This window comes from Harpia harpyja, chromosome 23, assembly GCF_026419915.1.
Source record: "Harpia harpyja isolate bHarHar1 chromosome 23, bHarHar1 primary haplotype, whole genome shotgun sequence".
In the NCBI taxonomy this organism is placed as follows: Eukaryota; Metazoa; Chordata; class Aves; order Accipitriformes; family Accipitridae; genus Harpia; species Harpia harpyja.
This window is the reverse complement of record NC_068962.1, coordinates 15,843,564-15,864,104: the sequence shown is the minus strand read 5'-3', so window position 1 is coordinate 15,864,104 and position 20,541 is coordinate 15,843,564. Positions and strand designations below refer to the sequence as shown.

Below are 20,541 nucleotides of genomic sequence, written 5' to 3'. Positions count from 1 at the left end.
AGGAGGAGTACGATGGCAGCTGGTCCATGTGGCCGGTCTTACACAAGGGGAACGCACGCATTGTTCAGACCATTCCCAACCTGGGGAGATTGCAGAATTGCAAATGTTAGAATTTCTACAAACTTTTGACTGTGACTTAAAAAAAAAAAAGTATCTACTGCATGTACACTGATGCCTTGTCTTCCTTGACTTTTGAGAGATTAGCATAACTTGTTGCCACTGCTTAGTCTATGAGGGAGAGAGATATGTTTTACTTTACAAAGCCAAGTAATAAATCTTATGGAGGTTATGGCAATTCCTAACTTTCACTCCGGTTAACAAGGTTTAGATAAGTGCTGGTCCTGATTTGTCTTGCCTGGAATTTTTACCTTGCAGTGCAGTAATGAATGTGTTAGGGAGAAGCAGAAAATACTCTCCATCCCCTTCCCCCTCCTTGCATGACTGCACCCAACCACCACTGATGCTTCATGAACGGGAAGTTACAGCTCCTAAATTTGACATTGTAGACAACTGAAAAGATTAACTTTTAGGGTTGTGACTGTGAAAATATCTACTTCTCCTTGTATGTTTAAGTTTGGGTAAATATTTTGCAATCTGGGAAGATTTAAGAAAATCCCAAACAGAGTAAATGGCCAACTTGTAATTGGAAACAACTGGTTGGAGAATTTTGTTACTGCTTTCCCTTTAAAAGAAGTTAGGTGCTGTAAATTTGTGTGCTTTCTTTTATCCATTAAAAACTCTGTTTAGATCATTTAAGAATCATTCTTAGGTAACTGAAACAGACTACTCTGCTATAGGTAGCCAAACCATGTGAAGGCTTTAAAACTTTGCTAGAAAAAGGTCAGGGTAAATACTAGTGCAAACACACCTGCATTAGTGTAGCTTGCCTGTGAAAATTTTTAATTTTATTATTTTTCTAATGACTACCTGTAAGATTCCACCAGAGTGGGTGGGTGGATGGGTCAAGCTTTCTGCTCCCTCTTTCCTTTCTTCTGTCCTGAAGATTTTAGCAGGGAAATTGGTAAACTATGTAAATCCCAGTAATTAGTGAAGGGGCTAAGTTTTCTGAAAACTGGGCAGAGGTGACTAAGGCTGTGATTCTGTCCCCAGCTGGCTCTGGCACTTGCTAGACTCTCTGCTGAGCTGGTTTGGTGTGCTAAGCCAACAAAAATCTAACTTGACCAAAAAACATAGTTAAATAATACCAGCTGGATTGGGTAGGGCCATCACAGAACCAGAGCCTGTGTGTGTTGCAGAGGGATAGGTCTTGAGTACAACTGTATACAATTTCATCCAAGATCAAGAAAGCTTATGGCTGAAGGGCAGATAAATTATAGGAAGGGTATGTGACTTGCTGCAAGTTCCTGATATTCAATAGCACTTAGGCACAGCAGAGAATCTTTATGTTTACTATGTGTATGCAAATACACATATGTATCAAGTAGTTCAATAAGTTTATCCTTCTGTACCTTTGTGAAATCTAGGTTTTGGTTTCAAGTTAAATGCAAGTTGTTAATTATTTCTTTTTTTAATGTCTTATGACAGTGCACTCAAAAATTTATGCTTAGCCCATGTCACCCATTTATGTTAACTAGAATGGCTTTACTGGGTCAGACTTGAAGTATTGGTTTGTTCAGTATCCTGTTTCTGACAGTAAATAGTAAATTCTGACAGCCAATAGTAAATATATACGGAAGGGAATAGTAAGAAGGAGCATTTTATGATCATTCCCTAAGACCCTTCTAAATATTTGCAGCTTAGAGACTTTTTGAGCCAGATGTGACATCCTTGAGTTTAAAAGCTCTTCATGGAGCTTGCATTTGTCCAGTTACTTTCTGAATCCTTAAATTTTTGGAACTCATTCCCACAAGACGTTGTGGATCACAAAGTTTAACTACATACCATGTGCAAAAAGTACTTTTGTGTAGTTGTTTTGCTTAATAATGTCAACTGCGGCTCCCTAATGCTTCCATTTGGAAAATAGTTGTGCTTTATTTATCTTCTCCATGTCACCTATAATGCTGTACTCACCTTTTCTGTCCTGTGTGGTCCCTTTTTCCAGGCTGAGCAGTCCAAGTAGCATACTTCTGGTTTTACTCTGTCTTTTTTGACAGGGGGAGACACGATTGCATACATTACTACATCTGTGGGTGCACTGTGGATTCATTAGAGAGAATTGTATTTTTGTTTTGGCTCTTTTCGTTCTTTCTGAACAATTCTGTGTCATTTGCTTTATGATAGCTATTGAGCTAGTGTTTTCATTGAACTGCGCAACTACATGACTGATCTTTCCTAACAGAGCTCCTTTGCTAGGTGTGTTATTTTGCATTTAACAGTATTGAATTTCTGCTTTTCTCTTGCACAATCCCTCCACAGTAAGAGTGTTCTGCAACTGTTACCATGATTCCTAGGATCTGGGATAAGTTTGGGACTATATCACACTTGATACTATGCAAAAAAAGCAGTGCTTTGGGTTCCGAAAATGCTTGTAATCCAGATGCAAGGCAGAGGACAGCATATGATACAAAGAATTGTGGCAGTATTGATAAGCAGAGCTGCAATGGTCTCAAACAAGTTTGCACAGACATCCTGAAAGTCTGATAAGAAAGGCTAATAATAAAGTAGTTTTCTGAGAATTTAGCCCTTCTCTTGAGTTCAAGAAGCAGCGTCAAAGGAAACATCAAGTGCACATTTGACAATTTTACAAACAGAGAATAGAGGCTGCCAGTTGTTAGCCTGATGGAAGCAGTATTTGAGTTTTTGGTGTTAAATGTGAGTGGAGAGCTAGTATGAGAGTAGTTGGGGGCAGGGAGTGAAAGGAAGCAATACATGGTTAATGTCACGGAGCAAGAATCGTGAAGAAAGCAGAGAAAGGGTGATGTGTTAGCCATACAGGTCAGCATTTGTATATGTGCAGTAGCATAAGCAAGAGGGAGTTAAGCAGAGTAAGGGGTACGTGTTCTTCTGTTTGCTGTGGTTTGGTTCGGTATGTGCTAAGGATAACGGGAGCTTCACATCTGTCGTTTCCACACACTAAATTGGGTAAGGAGTGAGTGGAGAATGAGTGGAGTCCCCAGTGTGACAGGCTATGCTGCAGAAAGGGACACCAGATTATTTTCTTCCAAGACCCAACTAAGCATGGAAATGCTGGGGAAGCTCTAAGCGATCAGTCTCTTGTCTAAAACTCTGCTTAAGATGCCCCCTAGCCATGAAGATCTCATTTGACATAATACTGCCAAAATAATAATTAAAAAAATATGTATTTTTCTTAGTTTACTAACTGGCATCTTAAAAGCAAGAAAAATTACATTTTTATGTACTCTTCTAGTTCTAGGTCAAATGATTAGTTCTGTGACAAGACAGCATGATACTTTGAGTATGACAGAAGCCCTGATGCTGCAGCAGAGGCTGGGAATATTAATGGCCAAATCTAGGTGAGTGATTTTTAATTCTGCCAGTTCCCTAGCTGTTTCATTTCTTTCTCATAGCCTTGGTTCACACCTCTCCTTTGAAGCAGCATTGCAGTTCTTGGTTTTCTGAAGTATTAATATTAGAATATATTGGAGACGAAATAACAAGCTTGTATGATTATTCATTACATACCATTTCTTTGTCAGTCTTGAGATACAGTGGCTATACTTCATGCAGCTTCATATACTACAGCTTGCTACTTGCAACTCTAGTGATTTTTTCCAAACTACTTTGCAGTTAAGGATTTTTTAAAATTGTTTTTTAAGTTTGCAGGCACCTGCCTCCAACAGATTTGATCAGTTATTTAATGCTGAATACAAAGAAAGTCATGATACTGTAACAGCATGCTGCTATCTAGTTCTGTTTCCACTTAGTCAAAAAGTTTGGGGAAGTCAAATACTGTGCTTTATTAATAAAAAGCAAGCATCTGTGCCTGAAGGCTGCTACAAGACTCTGCAACTGACTGCTGTGTGGACCAGAGCTTGAAAACCCTTGCTGAAAATTTATATATTCATTGTTAATCTGCATTGCAGCTGTTGTCACCTGTTGCTCTTTTTAGCTATTGTCACCTGTTGCTCCTTTTATTCTCAGAATAAGTAGGGTAGCATCAGAACGCTAACAAGACCAACATCTGAACATTACTGCAGTGAGGCATTGTGGGGTGCCAGGGTAGGAAATTAGTAATGGGTGTTATCACCTGTATCTCCCTTTCTAAACAAAACAGGCAGAATTCATAAGCAAAAAAATGGAATAGTTAAAATAACAATGGGATATATGTGTGAAGACTATTAAAAATCTATAATTGAGAGAGTGATTGGACTGATTAATAAAATTCAGGACTTCACTATGCAAAAAACCAGTTGTGTGTAGCATAGCTTCTCTCTGTGACAGTAGAAGCAACCAACCCTCCAGTTTCATGTTGAGTTGGGAAAAAAGCTCTGTCAAATTAATGCATGTTTTCATGTTATGGCCAGAAATGACATTAGAGAATCCGTGATTTTGACTATGTGTCTGGTGCTCTGCCGCTTTCTTACTGGATTAATCCAAGCCATGTTGTTACCCTTTCTGCTAGGTTCTCCATTTTACCTCTGCAGGGGTTTGGTGGCAGATTTATGCAGATTTATACAGTCTCTAGGGTAGCAGCATCTCTTTTGAGAGGCTTTTCTGGTCAAAAAGAGGGGAAGAGTTAGCTGCTCTTCATTGTATTCCTTGCACCTTATTTGTCAGCAGACTACAGTGCTACTTGGATACTACTACTGCATGCTAATACAAATGCCTGTCTGGAAAGCAAGTTCCGGTTTTCTTAAGGTGACATCAGATTTTTTTCCCCTTTAGTCAGGAAAAGTTATCAACCAGTTCTGTCTTCCTTCTTCTTGGTTCCTAGTATCATATCTCTTGTTGACTTACTAGCTCTCTTCCAGGATTTTGCCCCACTTTTCATTTTGTAGTGGAAATATTAGTTCTTATCCAATATAAAGATGATGTAAATGGATGAGGTTTTCTTTTGTCTGACTTCTCGTATTTAAGAAATACAAGACATACCACACTCTCCGAGGTGGTAAGGGAGGAGAAGCAAGTTTTGAGACTTGGTTCTATGAACGTTTTATCCTACTGTTTTATGAAAGTTTTACCATACCTACAAAAATCCTTAAATGAAAATATAAAAAAAATCAAATATTTATTTTTGGTTTCTTTAATTTAGCCATGCTGTTCTATGTTAGTTGAATATTTTACTGTTTTATAGCAAATGAAGCAGACTGTGTAACACAATTTAATCCAAACGGAACTCAACAGAAATAAAAACCCCAAGTTTTAAAATATTTGTGTTGAATGTGGGCTTTTCTTCCTTCCCTTGACTTCGATTACATAGTTTTATGTACGTTGCTACATGGGAAGTATTTAAAAGTGGAAGCACAGAGCCTCACTGCAGCCCTGGAAGACCTCCACCCTCCGTTGCACGCCAGCCCTGGAGCTGCCCAAGCCAGGGCAGCCTTTGAGGATGGCCGTGTGGGCTCTTTGTGTCGCCTGTGCCTGGGGGGCTTGCGTGGGCGTCACTAGGGCTGCGCTCAGCAGTGGACGCCGGGTAGCGCTCCTTATAGACGGAGCTGGAATCCAGGGAGTTTCCTCGTGTAAAGGCCCTGGTTTAGGAGATGAGAATTGCACCCAGTAAGTTTGTTGGGTTTTGTTTTCCCCCAAGCTGCTGCCATGGGAATTGAGGTGACAAATTGGATGGGTCTGTTTGGTAGTAACCTCCAGCTGAATTATTGGTAGGACTTTAACAGCTCGGTGTTACCACTCCGTAATGCCAAATCTAACTTAACTATTTTAAAAAATTTGTAATATTTATGTTGATTTTTTTATTACTTATGACTGCAGAATTCATCATGAATTGTAATTTCCGAGAGCAGTTTGTGTTGAGTTGTTTTATTGATGATACTCTATTTTTACTTCAACTAAATGATCACTTTGTGGTGTTCTTTTTTTTTTTTTTTTTTCTTTTCCCCCCTTTAGAGATCACATGGTCTTCTAAAGAAGTCATGGGTAGCTGTTGTAGCTGTCCAGATAAAGAAACTGTCCCAGATAACCATCGAAACAAGTTTAAGGTAAGCAACTGAAGTGGTATGCTGTGAATTATTTTGTTGCTTTCTTGCACGGTAGGTCTGTGATGGAAAAAAAATTTAAATGAAAATAGGGTGAGAATTACTGAACAGTTAAAACATCGGAGAATTGGAGGTGTCTGTGGCTACAGGTTTCTCTTGCCCCTTTGAGAAATCCTCTCTTACCAGCAGTGACAGGAATTCTTTAGACCAGGTAAGCTTTTTTATGACAGTTTTGATCTTCAGGAAGCAGAAGCAGCCCTGTGGTTTTGGTCCATCTCCGTTTCAGTTGGTAGGGTCCAAGTAAGTGGTGTTGCCTCCGGGAGGTTATGGAAGTTAGGAGGGGAGTCATAAGCATAAGGGAAGAGCTATTGGAGAAGTGTGATTATGAACCTGGATGTGGGGTCAGCAATGGAAAATTTTACTTGAAGGTCACTGCTGATTATAGGCTTTTGAGAATTTTTGTCCTTTACTTGAAGAAATTTTATTTATAAAAGTGCTTCTGTCCCTTATATCCCTGGAATTTATAAGCTTGTGAACACTTGTTCATTTGCTTAGCATGCCTAACATGAACCTGCTGAAGTCAGTGACTTTAAGTAAACATACCTTTGCATAGTCACACAAGTTAGATTTGCTTCTGTGCTCCAAACTGTCTCTGTGAGTTGGCAAAGGAATGTAATGCTTCCATAGTGAAAAATTATTCATGCATTGCCTTAAGGCAACACTGAAATGAGCTTTAAAGCCATGGGAATTTCTGGAAATGTTTAATATTATCAGTACAAAAAGCTGAAGGAGAAAATATTTTTCTGTTTACTTGCTTTTTATGCATTTGACATCACTTTGTGTCACTAGTTCCTATTTTTCTCATTGTAGAATTTTTCTATTGTTTGTGTGGGTCACTGATTTAGCAGCAGGAGGGAGAAGATGAAAGACTGTAATTTGCAAAATGAAGCAAGTTGGCATACGCCTTAGTGGCAGATGAAACTATTCCTAATTCTTTTCAATTGACTAGATTTCAAGTTAAAAATGTCTCTTTAAGGGGTGACATTAATTGATACCATAGGGAAGATTTTTTGGTAGCCTTTTTATTAAGAAAGAATCCCACTAAAAGCAGTATTGTGAGGTGAAATGCATGTGGAGGAAAGTATACATTGTCTGAATTCCATAAAGGATGCAGGTGACCTCCAACTGGTTTAAAAGCAGAAAGAAAAGAGTTTAAGCTTTATACACGTGTTTTCACACAAGACCGTAGGGTATTTGAATTATTTGTTAACTTCAAAAAGGCAGAAAAAAACCCCCTAAAACAGTCTGGTGGTTCAGCACAGTGCAAGGCTATACAGGTATGTGAAGGAAGCTTTATCTTGGAGCCCCTTATCCTTTTTCATTCCTTTTCCCAACTATAAGTGGAGTTATATGACAAAGCAAATATATATTTTTTTTTTTTTTTTTTTTGTTTTAGAAACAGGGCTCTGAAAGATTCCATTAGCTGAGGTATGCCTTATCTGTGTGGAAATACAGAATATGTACATAAAGCCAGTTTAAAAAAAATAAAATTAAACTTATGAATCTGTTCTATTTTAAATTTCTCCTCAGATTTTACAATAATGTTATGCAGTCTCATTCATATTGCTTTTAAATATGTATTATTTTAATTCTGGGTTGGGGGAGCAAAGGAACTGGTTTGGTGAGGTGGTTTTTTTTAAACTTAAGGATCGTAACTCATGACAGAGCAGATGGAGCGCATCAGTGAAACATTAAGATTATTAGTAGTGCTGTTGGTGCTCAAAAAAGTACTTAACCTAATGCTATTTAACTTACTTTTTATAGGTTATTAATGTGGATGATGATGGTAATGAACTGGGTTCTGGCATAATGGAACTTACAGATACAGAACTAATTTTGTACACCCGTAAAAGGGACTCTGTAAAATGGCACTACCTCTGTCTCCGTCGCTATGGCTATGACTCAAATCTTTTCTCTTTTGAAAGTGGCCGAAGGTGTCAAACTGGACAAGGTATGTGGAATTTTGTTTGTACATAAAGCTTTTTTGAAATTTATTTCATTTAAGAAGACAATTTTGTTTAAAAAAAGTATCTTTTCTTGTCCTTTGGCAAGGGTTATAAAGGCTATAGTTTTATATGTGAATGTGGTTTCTGGAAAAAAAGTTACCTTGTGAGGAATGGTCTTATGGTAAAATGAGGATTTGAGTTGCACGTGGTTTTTGGCATTGTAGGTCTGGAACACTTCATGCTTGTACGTGTGGATACTTCTGGTCAACTTAGGAGGTGGTTTTGACAAGGAAATTCTCCTACCTCAGGGGTTGACTTGACTTTCAGGGAGGAACAGTGAAACCTGGAACTGTGGAGGAGATCTCCTCAGAATTCAAAGAATTCTCTATTTTTAGATTTTTAAAAGACTGGAGCACTGGTATGAACTGGATATTCCTGCCCTATTATTGTCTTCAGTAACACACTTGTGTTTCATCCTCTTCCTAAAACAAATAATACTTCCATTTATATCAGTGACATCATTCTCAAATTTTGACACATTTTTGTACGAAGTGTGTAAACTCCAGCTATGTGCAGTTATTTTCTGTGTGGCTTTAATTGGAAAAAGATGGTTACCTTTCCAGTTCCCAGATCATGCCTGCCTTGGTCAAGGTTGGCTCCCAGTGAGTTTCTCTCTTCACCTGGAGCAGTCCCTGAGGGAATAGCTGTTTTGGTTGAGGTCTCAGCCTCATTTTGCATCTTTCTACTGTGATGTAGCTGTGTGTAGGTGGAATTCTTATGTATTTATATGTTGTGAAATTGAGTTGCATTTTTATTTTTCTTATAGATTTTTAGCGTTCACTAATGTTTTTATCAATAATGAATTTTAGCAATTGCAATTTTTTTTTTTTAAATTTCACTGTAAAAAATCAGGAATATGAAAGAACTTGATCATAAACAAAGCTAGTCAATCTTCATTGTCCAAGCAGAGGTAAGGGCAGACAGTTTTGGGGTGTTTTTTTTGATAAAAGTTTAGAAGTCATTCTCAGTTCATCTCCTAATGAGAAATAGAGATATTTTCAAATGTTACAGTATACTCCATACTAAACTAAATTTTCAGACTTCTAAGAAGAAAGTAGTAAACTTTGTTTTGAAGAAAATAACTTTAATTATTTTGCAGGTTTGATTTACTGCTTCTTCTAAACATGTGAAATAGATTGAAAATACTATTTTGAAGGTTCTTTTCCACGGCCTATTAGCAAGTCTGCAAAATTTTCTACCGAGTCTAATTGACTTCTCTGCTTCACTCCTAATTTCTTTTTTTTTTTTTTTTTTTTTAAATAGAGAAGATTAAGCAGGCTGTGTGAGCAGCAACCCTTTCCTCCCTCTTTTGTTTCTTGCCTTCCTTACGTAATATTAAAATAGTGCAAATATTGAGAAAAAAGAAATCTGGCAGAATATGTTCTCTCTGCTGCCATTTTGCAATGGAGCATTGTTCCTGAGACCTACGCTGGGTTTTGTGGGCACAGTTGCAAAACTTCATCTTCATTTGGTGAGATGACCGAGCAGTTTCTCATTTGAGAATACCCTGAATACTGCCGAGCAACTTTTACTGATTACATTAGTCAATATTCTTGTTTGTATTTTCTATTTAATCTCAAATTATACCTACTGATAATTTGGCAGAATGCAATGACGGCAAAACATTTGAGTTTGTGCTAGGTATTAAAAACCCTGAAGACACATTTTGAGAGCAAAGCTAATAGATAATTCACAATAGAAAACTTGAAGGAGCTGGTATGTCACCGTATTGTGTAAGTGACAGATCACACTGTATTTAATGTGAATGTATTTAATAAAAATCAAGGTTTCATCAAGTTGTTTTTGCTTGTAGTTTCAGTGCCAATTTAGTTCACCTTGTCTTTTAAGGAATCAGCAACTTGGAAGCACTTTTTTTAAGCAAAGGGGCAAAGGCAGCTGAATTTCTCAGAAACATATTGGGAAATGTTTAAAGCTTGTGAACCTAGATCTTTTTATTTTATTTTATTTTTTGTCCATTAAGATTTAAGTATCCAGTGTGAATTTTCAGAAATACACGAGAAATTAAACGTGGGCTATTGTACTTCAGATGGATCATGGGTTGAGGAAATGTAGAAGCAGCTCTACAGCTGCTGTGTTGCAAGCATGAAGCTTGTTCACTGCACTAGCTGAATATTAATTGTTGAGCGTCGTTCCTCTTAGCCCATTTACTATATTCCCAGCTGGGTTTTTGTGAACTTCTGCCATGCAGAGCATTTCTGGTAGTTCTGATCTGTCACAGTTCTGCGTCCTTAAATAAACATATGATTATAGTAATTGCCAGCATATAACATAATTGCACTTACAGAACTAGCTATATAGGCAGGTAGTTTTTAGTAAAGATTGTTTTAAGATTGTAATACTCACTTTAAAAAATGAGCACCTGCACCCACGTTTAACAAGCATGTCAACTTTAACTTCATGCTTTCAATGGAAGAATAATCCAAAGCTGCGACTTTGCTGGTGAGGGTAAGTTGGGGCGCTCCCTGCTGTTTAAAGGCAAAGTGGCACAATACGCACGCAAAATTCATGGTATTGCTGCTAACTTTGTGTTCTGTGTCTATCCTTTAGCCTAAAGCAATTGGTTTGTTGCTGTCCGTTTCACACAGTTTGTCTTACTAGATTGTCATTTTAATCTTCTTAAAGAAACTAAACTTTTACCTAGTGTTTAAATCCTTCTTTCCTGTTCTGCAGGTATCTTATTTTTATGGTAATTTAATAGAAATCTGGTTTAAAAAAATATGACCTAGTAGCACCACAGTAGTTTCATTTATTTATTTATTTGTTTGTTTGTTTGTTTGTTTAACAGGTATCCTTTTTATCAGCTTAAAAAAAAGAAAAAAATCTTGCCCTGTTTTGTGGTTTGTTTTGGGTTTTTTTACTCCTTTAGCACTCAAAACTTAGTTTTGCTCTTAACTGAATCAGTTTTCTGTTCTAAGTTAACTTTTGGTGCATGGGAATCTTATTCTTCTATTAGATAAACACTTTGAAGGTTCTCACAGTAATTTTGTGTGTTTTGGCACGATAAAAATTTCTTAACAGTTTTGCTTCTTTAACAGGTATTCATTACATCGATTCCAGTTCTATTTTTTGAAAGTTATGTACGTTGTAAGACGTGTTTCTTACGTTAAAGGATTTTGATTTTTTTCTTGTGTATTTATAGGAATCTTTGCCTTTAAATGTGCCCGTGCAGAAGAGCTATTTAATATGTTGCAAGAGATAATGCAGAATAATAGCATAAATGTGGTAGAAGAACCAGTAGTAGAAAGGAATAATCATCAAACTGAGTTGGAAGCTCCAAGAACCCCTCGAACACCTACCAGTAAGTATGGTTATACTGTCAGATGACATACCTGAATGTAATGTGGTACTTAGCTGAAAATAGCATTTAATTTGCATTAAAACTTTAATTAAAAAGAAAACTAATTTAAAGCTAAGAGGCTGATTACCAGTAATGCATTCTCTTGAGGTACTTGCTGAGGATTCTCTTCCGAGAATCCTAAGTCTTGGGAGCAAAACTGCCATAGTCAAGTTCTTCAGCTGTAAGACGTAAGTTTTGGGAACTTGGTTGTTGCATAGAAACACTGCTTCAGTGAAGCAGTGTTCTTATGAACACATAGGAACACACCTCTTGAATTGCTTTGTAGTAAATCACCATATTTTACTTGTAGCATTTCTGAGAAATGTTAATGTTGAGCAATGTTCCAACCTCTTTATTAGGGGAAAAAAGTAATGGTAATATCCCATCTGCAGTGGGTTTGGAATCTTTCTTTTGCTGTTGAGTAGATGGATGGGTAAAGTGAAGTCCTTTTAAAAATACCAGAGGATTTTAGGTAATCTCAGGCAGATGGCTTGGTATTTGCAACTAGGAATTCCAGGTTATTGATGATTTCAGAGAAAGGGAAGCTTAAGTGATTAACTCCCTGTTTGGTAGGGTGGCATGTTGTTCATGGTAGAAAGAGAAGTTGGATAGGGAGTTTACTGTGAGTACTGCAGTGTGTAATACACCTAAATTTCAGTGGTTGCTTCAGACATGTTTCCCAGTAAATACTGGGATGCTATACTCTGCAATTTGCTTTCCCTTTCCTTCCCCCCAGCAAAATTGAGTCTTGTGAATATTTAATATTGTTTTACATATTTAAATTTATCTTTTGAAAATTGAAAATGAAGATATAAAGCATCTTACTCATATACAGTAAAATGTTCCATTTTAATATGGTTTTGCTTGTTTTCTAATTGAATCAGCTCCTGGGTTCAATGCACAAAGTTTACCTAACGGCTATCCCAGATATCCATCTTTTGGAGATGCTTCATCACATCCTTCCAGCAGACATCCTTCTGTCGGAAGCGCACGCCTCCCCTCTGTCGGTGAAGAATCAACACATCCTTTACTTGTAGCAGAGGAGCAAGTGGGTATTTTTTTTCCTCTCCTATAATTTAGGTTCTACATCAATTCAGATTTTTTTTAATGCTTGTTCTGTAGGCTTTCATTTGTGTTTTTCAGTATCAGGTGTAATGTATTTCTACTGTATGTTAACTACATCAGAAGAGTATTTGCTTTGCCTTTTTAAAATGATACTTTGTAGGATAGCTTGCTGAGAAGTAGTAACTATTTTAAGTTGCTCTTCATATTTATATACAAATAGAGATATAGAAAGTATGTATTTGCATATACACTTCAAAAATTTCAGTAATTATTTTTAAATACATAAGTTGTACTCTATAATGAGAGATCCTGGTCAAAATGCTTCTTCACATGTAAGTCTTCTATTTGGCAAATAGAAATCATGGAATAATTCAGACTAGAAGGGACGTCTAGAGTCCCCTAGGTCAAATTTTAAAGTTAGAGGCGGCTGCACAGAGCCTTGTCCTGTCATGCTTTGAATAACCCCAAAGAAGGGGATTCCACAGTGTCTCTGTGCCATGTGTTCCAGTGCTTCACCACCTTTATTGTGAAAGCATTTCTCCCTAATATGTAATCAGATTTTTTTTCTGTTACAGCTAGTGTCCATTGCCCCTTAGCCTTTTGCTAAACATCTCCAAAAAGAGTCTGGCTCTGTCTTTTCTTTATCTGCGAGGTAGTTGAAAACAGCTGTTACGTGGTTTCCTGGCCTTGTCTTAAGACTGAACAAGGATAGCTCTCCCAGCTTCTCCTTGTATGTTACATGCTCCAGATTCTCTAATCATGGCCCTCCACTGGACTTGCTCCAGTATGGTGATGTCTATCTTGTACTGGGGAGCCCAGATTCAGTCTCACAAGTGTTGAATTGATGGTATTAATCACTTTCCTTAACCTACTGGCTGTGCTTTTGCTAACACAAACCAATACACATTTGGTTTTCATTGCTGCAAGGGCACACTGCTGACTCACATTCAGCTTGCCATCCACCTGGACCCCTGGTGCTTTTTTGCAAGGCTGTTTTTAAGTCAGTTGGTGCCTGTACTGTTGGTGTTGTTCCATACCAGGCACTGGACTTTGCATTTGCTGTTGCTGAACTTCCTGGGGTTTCTATGAGGTCAATTCTCCAGGCTGCTGAGATCCCTCTCTGTGGAAACCCTACCAATCTGGGATAGATTGAAGACTTTCAGAGGGTGTGTTCTATCTTATCGTTCAGGTTGCTGATGAAAATGTTAGTCAAGTTTAATAAAATGTAATGTGGTTTACGAAGATTCTTGTGTGTGACAAGAAACAGTGTTGGAAACAAGAGAAGGTAACCAGAGCAAAGTGCAGTGAACCGGCTTGTGGGAAAGGATTTGTTCGGAGCCCCCCCGGAAGAGTCCAAGTGTTATTGTTGGAGTTATTGAAGAGTAAATGAGTTTAAAGGATCAGTGTAGGAGTCAAGTGAGCTGTAAATAACACTTCAGCTTGTAGAGCTTGACAGAGAAGTTGGGAAGGGTAAATGACTGCTGCTGTAAAATACTACTTGTGCTGTTTGGATATCCAGACACAGAATTAAAATTTAGAGGAATCCATTATTCCAGTCTTTCCCATGCAGCCTTGTGTTGATCCACTGTGGGAACTTGGAGGGATAACCTAGTGGTGTATTTCTGCCTTTCTTAGTGGCATCTGGTGCCAACTCCTGCTCCTTTTCAATTCTGAGTGCCACAGTTCATATGGAATTGTGTATTTTCCTACTTCACTTTCTGGTATTAGGAGGCCGTTGGCTCTTGATGAAAGAATGGACTGTTCCAGCAGAGAGCCAACCTCTCTTCTCATTGCTTGAGTAGTACACAAGGCGAGATCCTGGGGTTTTTCTAGGTCCTTTTTTTTTTTTTTTTTTTTTTGAATGGACAGTAAGTTTCCTTTGCAGTGTGAAAATTACAAAGATAAATTTAGCCAAAGCAAGTGTTGAACTGTTGGTCACTGTCGTGTTAAGGGACAACAAAGTAGAGCTCTGCTTCACTGATTTGTCTAAGTGAACTAATGAGCTAAGTTGGAGCAGCCCAAGGTTGCCCTGACCACAGCAGAGCTGGAATAGAACCTGAAAAGCTGTAACTAGAGCACTACTGAGATAAACATCAAATCAAAATAATTATTAATGTAGGATGTAAATTCTCTTCTTTTGTTAGAGTAACATTAACAAAACCAACAACAAAATTTCAGGGAAAAAACCCAAAACTGAGCTCAGTTCAGCAAAATGTGAGAGAGATGATCTTTGCTCTTAAACAGCTGCTTTCAAGAGATTTGGTTTTCAGGTATTTTGATTTGAAAAGTGGGGAGCTAAGAAGGAAGGAAAGTTGGGGGGAGGGGGAAAAGCACAAATAGCATTTGAATTTCCTTTTTTTTTCTTCCTCTTTTAGGTGCATACTTATGTCAACACTACTGGGGTACAAGAGGAAAGAAAAAATCGATCAAGTGTGCATGTGCCACTGGAATCAAAGCTTTCAAACACTGAAACAACTAAAGTGAAAGAAGATCAGATGTGTACTGATGACAGAGATGCTCAGGTTCTCCTGGAGCCTGAAGGAGTCAAGTTTGTTTTAGGACCAACACCTGTTCAAAGGCAGTTAATGGAAAGAGAGAAACTGGAGCAACTTGGGAGAGACCAAGTTAGCGGCAGCAGCACAAACAACACTGAATGGGACACTGGGTATGACAGTGATGAACGTAGAGAAACACCATCTGGTAATAAATTGGTGTATGAAAATATAAATAGGTTGTCAATCCCTAGTGCCTCAGGGGTCAGGAGAGGTCGTTTGACATCAACCAGTACCTCAGACGCCCAGAACATTAACAACTCTGCTCAGAGGAGAACTGCGCTGTTGAACTATGAGAACTTGCCATCCTTGCCTCCTGTTTGGGAAGCCCGCAAGCTGAGTAGAGATGAAGATGACAGTTTAGGACCAAAGACCCCATCTCTGAATGGCTACCACAATAACCTAGATCCAATGCATAATTATGTCAATACAGAGAATGTAACAGTACCAGCAAGTGCTCATAAAGTAGAATTTACACGACGTCGGGACTGTACCCCAACAGTCTTTAACTTTGACATTAGGCGTCCAAGTTTAGAACACAGGCAGCTCAACTATATACAGGTTGACTTGGAAGGTGGTAGTGACTCCGACAACCCTCAGACTCCAAAAACCCCCACCACTCCACTTCCGCAAACTCCAACCAGGCGCACAGAGCTGTATGCTGTGATAGACATTGAAAGAACTGCTGCTATGTCAAGCTTGCAAAAAGCACTGCCCCGAGATGATGGTACTTCTAGGAAAACTAGACATAACAGTACTGACCTGCCTATGTGAGCCTGGGAAGCATTAAATCATTTGCACCTTTTGTGAAGTTTATAAAATTGAAGATGCAAATACTTTGCATTTCTTAACACTAACGCCTTTTATAGACTAATAGAACTTTTTCTGCATACTTCATGTACTTGTCTAACTAAAGGGAATTAATGTAGAGCAAGTATTCATTTAGGTAACACTCTTTCATTCTACAGTAGTAGTAATTACTGCATAGCAGCATCACCACCTTTCACAGTGCCTCTTTAAATTGATTAGAGCCTGAGTGACATGCCAGTTTGAATTTATAAATATTCTGGTCTGGTGCCTATACTTGTTAATGGCATTTATAACAGTTTTTAAAGCCTCTTGATATGTGCATTATTAGCAGGTAAACCTAATCTTTCAAGATACCCATCTTACGTTCATTCCTCATTGAAGTGGGTCCCCTGGAATGAAATGTATGTAATGCATTAATTCACTCAGTTTGATATACACGAGATATATTGGTTCATCTCAAGGGATATAAACACCACACCTTTTTTGTCTGTTGTTTTGTTTGTTGTTTTTTCTTTTTTTTTTTTAAGACCACATGGGCAAGAAGGCCTCTAATTCCCAATAGTTTTTTCTTAACTTGTGTGATATTTGAGAGGTCACATCAAAGTTCATTGATTAGAGCTATGAACACATCTAAACCCAGCCTTAAGCTCCTTCTGCTAGAAGAGAATTCTGAGTGGCGTATCAAGTTCCCTGTGAAATCTGACAGAATTTTAATCTCATTAGAGTTTTGGGGGTTTTTTTTGGTTTTTTTTTTTTTTTTTTGTAAAGGAATTCACAGGTTGGCTGTATGAATTAAGGCTCTCTTGTCATTTCTTAGTTCGGTGTGCCTTCCTTTCTTTGTATTTGTGTGTTTCTTTTTTATCTGTTCCATAACGTCTTGTTTTAAAAGTCAAAATTTTGTACATAGCTTTAATTATTGTTCAGGGTCATTTATGTATTTGTCTTACTCTCTGCATTTGACAAAGAAAGACTCTTGAAGGTCAAATGGTTGTCTTTGTCCAGTGTTCTACTTTTTTATGCCTGACAGAAATATCCCAGCTCTCCAGCAGCGTGCATTATTGCACAACTGGAAGGGTTTATTATGCAGTTATTGTCTTCCTCTAAAGCGTCAGACACAGGTTACACGGGAGGCAGGGTACTGGACTTGATAGTTCTTTCTAGAAAACTGTACATTCTAGCAGTGTGCATCCATAGTTGATCATATAATTTAGAAAGATTCATAGTAAATTATCTGAAGGTAGCATTATCTACAAGCATACTTCTTTTCCTTTTGCAGTTTGTGAACTTGGTTATAATGATGGCTGCTCAGTGTTACAGGTACATCCAGGTAGAATGTTGTTTGTTGAATATGCCAGACACACCCTTAGCAGAAGTTTTGGGTTTGGTTTTTTTTGTTGTTTTTTTTTTTTTTTAATACTCTGAATAATTTTAGAATTCTGGCAGTATTGCAGGTGCACCTTGGTACTAGCAGCAGAAGAGATTACTTTTGAGCCTGTGATTGCAAAGGAACTGACACTTGTGTGAACTGGTGTGATGCAAAATAACCCTTGAACTGCGAGTGAGGAAAAACATGCAAGAAAAGCCATTTGGAGATCTGAAAAAGAATTAAGGGTCTTCATGCAAGATTTGAATTGAAGTTTTATAAAAAACAAACTACAAATATTTTCAGTCTCTTAAATTGGAGTGTGTTCCTGTTCCTTTGTTAACTTTTTCTTTGGTCTTCTCTCAGTTTAGTGGTGGCAGCAGTGGTAGCACCTGAAATACATGCATCTTGCCACACCATTAGGGCATATCAGGCAACCTTTTCACTCTGACTTTCATTATTCTTTACAGACTGCATGGTACTAAAATAGTAGATGCACAAAGAACATAATTTGCAGAAGTAAAAGATGGGAGTCATTGAGACCATTATGAGGAATTTAAATGAGATTAAAAAAAACCCTCATTAATGATTTCACAGTCAACCTGTGCATACTCTTGTGATAGACCCATTGACTTGTGGGGAAACCTTGGTACTCAAGAAGGGAATGACTACCTAGAGCTAGACATTTTACAGGTCTGCAGTGTTCGTGCTCCTTCACACCTTTGCCATTGCCTCACCTTACGCTATGGACCAGTCTTGGTCTGCACTGAAGAGAAATTGCCAGGTATTGCAAAATACTTACTGGGTTCATGATTCTGTTGTGATTCTTGTTCTTAGCTTATAGCTTATTTAAATTTGTGAGCTGAACTAATGCTTCAGCATGTGTTTTGAGGCAAACGTGTTTGATCTAGCTAGCTGCCTAGAAATATTTGGTCCTCATCTGTATAGTATGGGTGTTTCAGAAATACTAATTAACTGGACCCTTAAAACACACCTGTGAGGCAGGGAAGTAATATTCTTAATTGACAAATAGGGAAACAGAGGCTTCAGCTAGATCCTAAGTGACCTGCTGAAATTACAGCAACCAACCGTATCCCTCCTTAGTTCTGGTGCACTGTTCTACGCGTTTATCGTGAATAGTCTCAGATACAAGGGATGGTCTGAGTAATTTTTTTTATGTTGTTGCAAGCTTCACAGTACTCCACAGTGGGGTCCCCAGAATTGAGAACATATTGAAATTTCAGCTTTCTGTAGCCTTAATTATATTAAGTCTGACATTTTCCAGGACTACTTTTTACCCTCTTAGATTTTACAGGTGGGATAATGCTTTCTTGTTTTGTGTACGCTGCAAACATACCAGGTAGTCCCTGTTGCCTGCGCTACTCATCTTCAGCATTCCTTATTTTCTGCCCCTTGAAGTAGGTGTAGTAGCAATGCACTTTACCCTTTGAGACTTGGTAAATATTTTTTCAATTCAGTCTCTTTTAAAGGCTGTGATGTTAGGTTTAGTGTCTGTAATCTAGGATTCAGTTTTCAGCTGAAATCCCTCCACAGTATTTAGGTCATATTTATTTTGGGCCCACAGGTGTATAGACTGAGAAACTACAAATACATAACAATTTTCTTTAGTAACTGAGACATGTAAAGTTTACATAAACTAGGTCCTGCAAAAATGGCAGCATCTCCATCAGTTCTGCTTTTCATCCATAGCGTGCAGTTGGCTGCTACCCTTCAAGCACGTTTGACATGAGAGAGCCTTTAACTGTAGGTATTCCTTTAATGCAATGATTTGGGAAAAACAAACATTAGTGTATCTTTTAAACAAGGAAACTGAGTTGATAAAAAAGATGAAACAGTGACCAAAAGTACATAATAAAGATTGTACTAGAAGTACAGTTAGTGAGAATTTAATCCATTGGTTATATCAGGAATATTTTTTTTTCTCAGATTGATGTCAAGAGGAGGACCAATTTTTTTAATTCTGTGGTGTTTCTTGGTGACTCCATAAAACAATATTAAAAAGACCATTCTGAAAACCTTAACTCTCATTAGAACATTTTTTGTTTCCCCTGGTAAGTACGTTTTGCATATGACAGGGGTTGAATGTAATGGTGTGCATAGAAGCACTATTCTGGCTCCTATTAAAGTCTACAGAACTCTTATAGAAATCTTAAGTGTTCAAATAAACATTTCATATCATAAACTGCTTAATCCCCCCCCATCCCCAGATGTTTGGATATTTGTGTGTGCCTTTACACCTCTGACTAGGTGCTTGGGTGTAAAAAGGGCCACAGAAAGGTGTAAGCTGTACAAAGCCCAAACCAATGTCAAAACAGGGCTGCTCTTTTGCAGGTGACAGACCAGCAGTTGATTTCGCAGGTTTTTATAACAGAGTGTATTGGCTCAAAATCTAGCTGTCCTTGTTTTTGTTTTATATGTAACCACTTCTTAATGAGACAGAGTCAGGAGAGAGCAGATTGTCTTTATTCACTGTCGGTGAAGTAAAAATGCAAGTTCTGATTAGTGTCAGTTACTACTTCGAGCATATAACGATGTATCTGATTTGGACCTCTGTTTCTAAGCAGTATTCTCCTCTTTGTGTAAGGTGGGATCAATGGTGAAATTCCATTTCTGCACTGTACTAATTTATTTAATGGCTGCAAATAAGATGAACTGATTTAGTAGGAACTAATAGTAGACTTAAATCTGAAATTCTGTTATTTCCCCTAAAGAAGTTTGGTCCTTAAGTTTGATAGATAGAATTAGGTATTTTTGGAATTTAATGATAAGATCTTTCCCATCTTTTCCTTGAGGTAGCAATTCAGGCATTTATATTTGACAGTATTTACTTAATATAAACATAAGTTCATTTATGATATCTTTATTTTAAATTCATATACACTCCAAAAAAAAAATCCAGAAGAAATTCCACCACAAAAAACTGCGTTAAAATGGAGTCAAGGTTGCTGATGTCCTTCTTACAGAGCATATATGAAAAAGACAGGAAGCCACGAGTTAAGGTTCTTTTGCAATCTTTAGGAATTACTTCCTCTTTTGGACAAGATAAGTGAATAAGAAAAAAAGAAAAAAAAAAAACAACTTAGCAGCTGTAACTCTGACCATGTGTACATTATTCCTTGTGGTACTGTGCTGTAAGGTATGTGACTAAGTCTGTTAGATGTCTTATGAGGATATTATCCTAACATGGTGTTTACTCCAGATTAACGCAGTATTTTGTTTGGAAATATGTAGGTGT

General features: G+C 37.7%; 1 protein-coding gene across 2 annotated transcripts in view; it reads left to right on the top strand.

Annotated features, from left to right (window-relative positions):
• The window catches only part of FRS2 (fibroblast growth factor receptor substrate 2), a 57,880-nt gene extending 37,643 nt beyond the window's left edge, over positions 1-20,237 (top strand). The window contains exons 2-7 of one of the 2 annotated variants that reach the window (XM_052774417.1): positions 3,329-3,434; positions 5,983-6,074; positions 7,896-8,082; positions 11,298-11,456; positions 12,380-12,543; positions 14,936-20,237. In XM_052774417.1, coding sequence (XP_052630377.1) covers positions 6,009-6,074; positions 7,896-8,082; positions 11,298-11,456; positions 12,380-12,543; positions 14,936-15,886 — 1,527 coding nt within the window. In that variant the 5' untranslated portion in view covers positions 3,329-3,434; positions 5,983-6,008 and the 3' untranslated portion in view covers positions 15,887-20,237. Of the gene's footprint in view, positions 1-3,328; positions 3,435-5,982; positions 6,075-7,895; positions 8,083-10,571; positions 10,604-11,297; positions 11,457-12,379; positions 12,544-14,935 lie in introns of those variants that run through there. The other variant, XM_052774418.1, reaches the window with a different exon arrangement.
• The last annotated feature ends 304 nt before the right edge of the window (positions 20,238-20,541 follow it).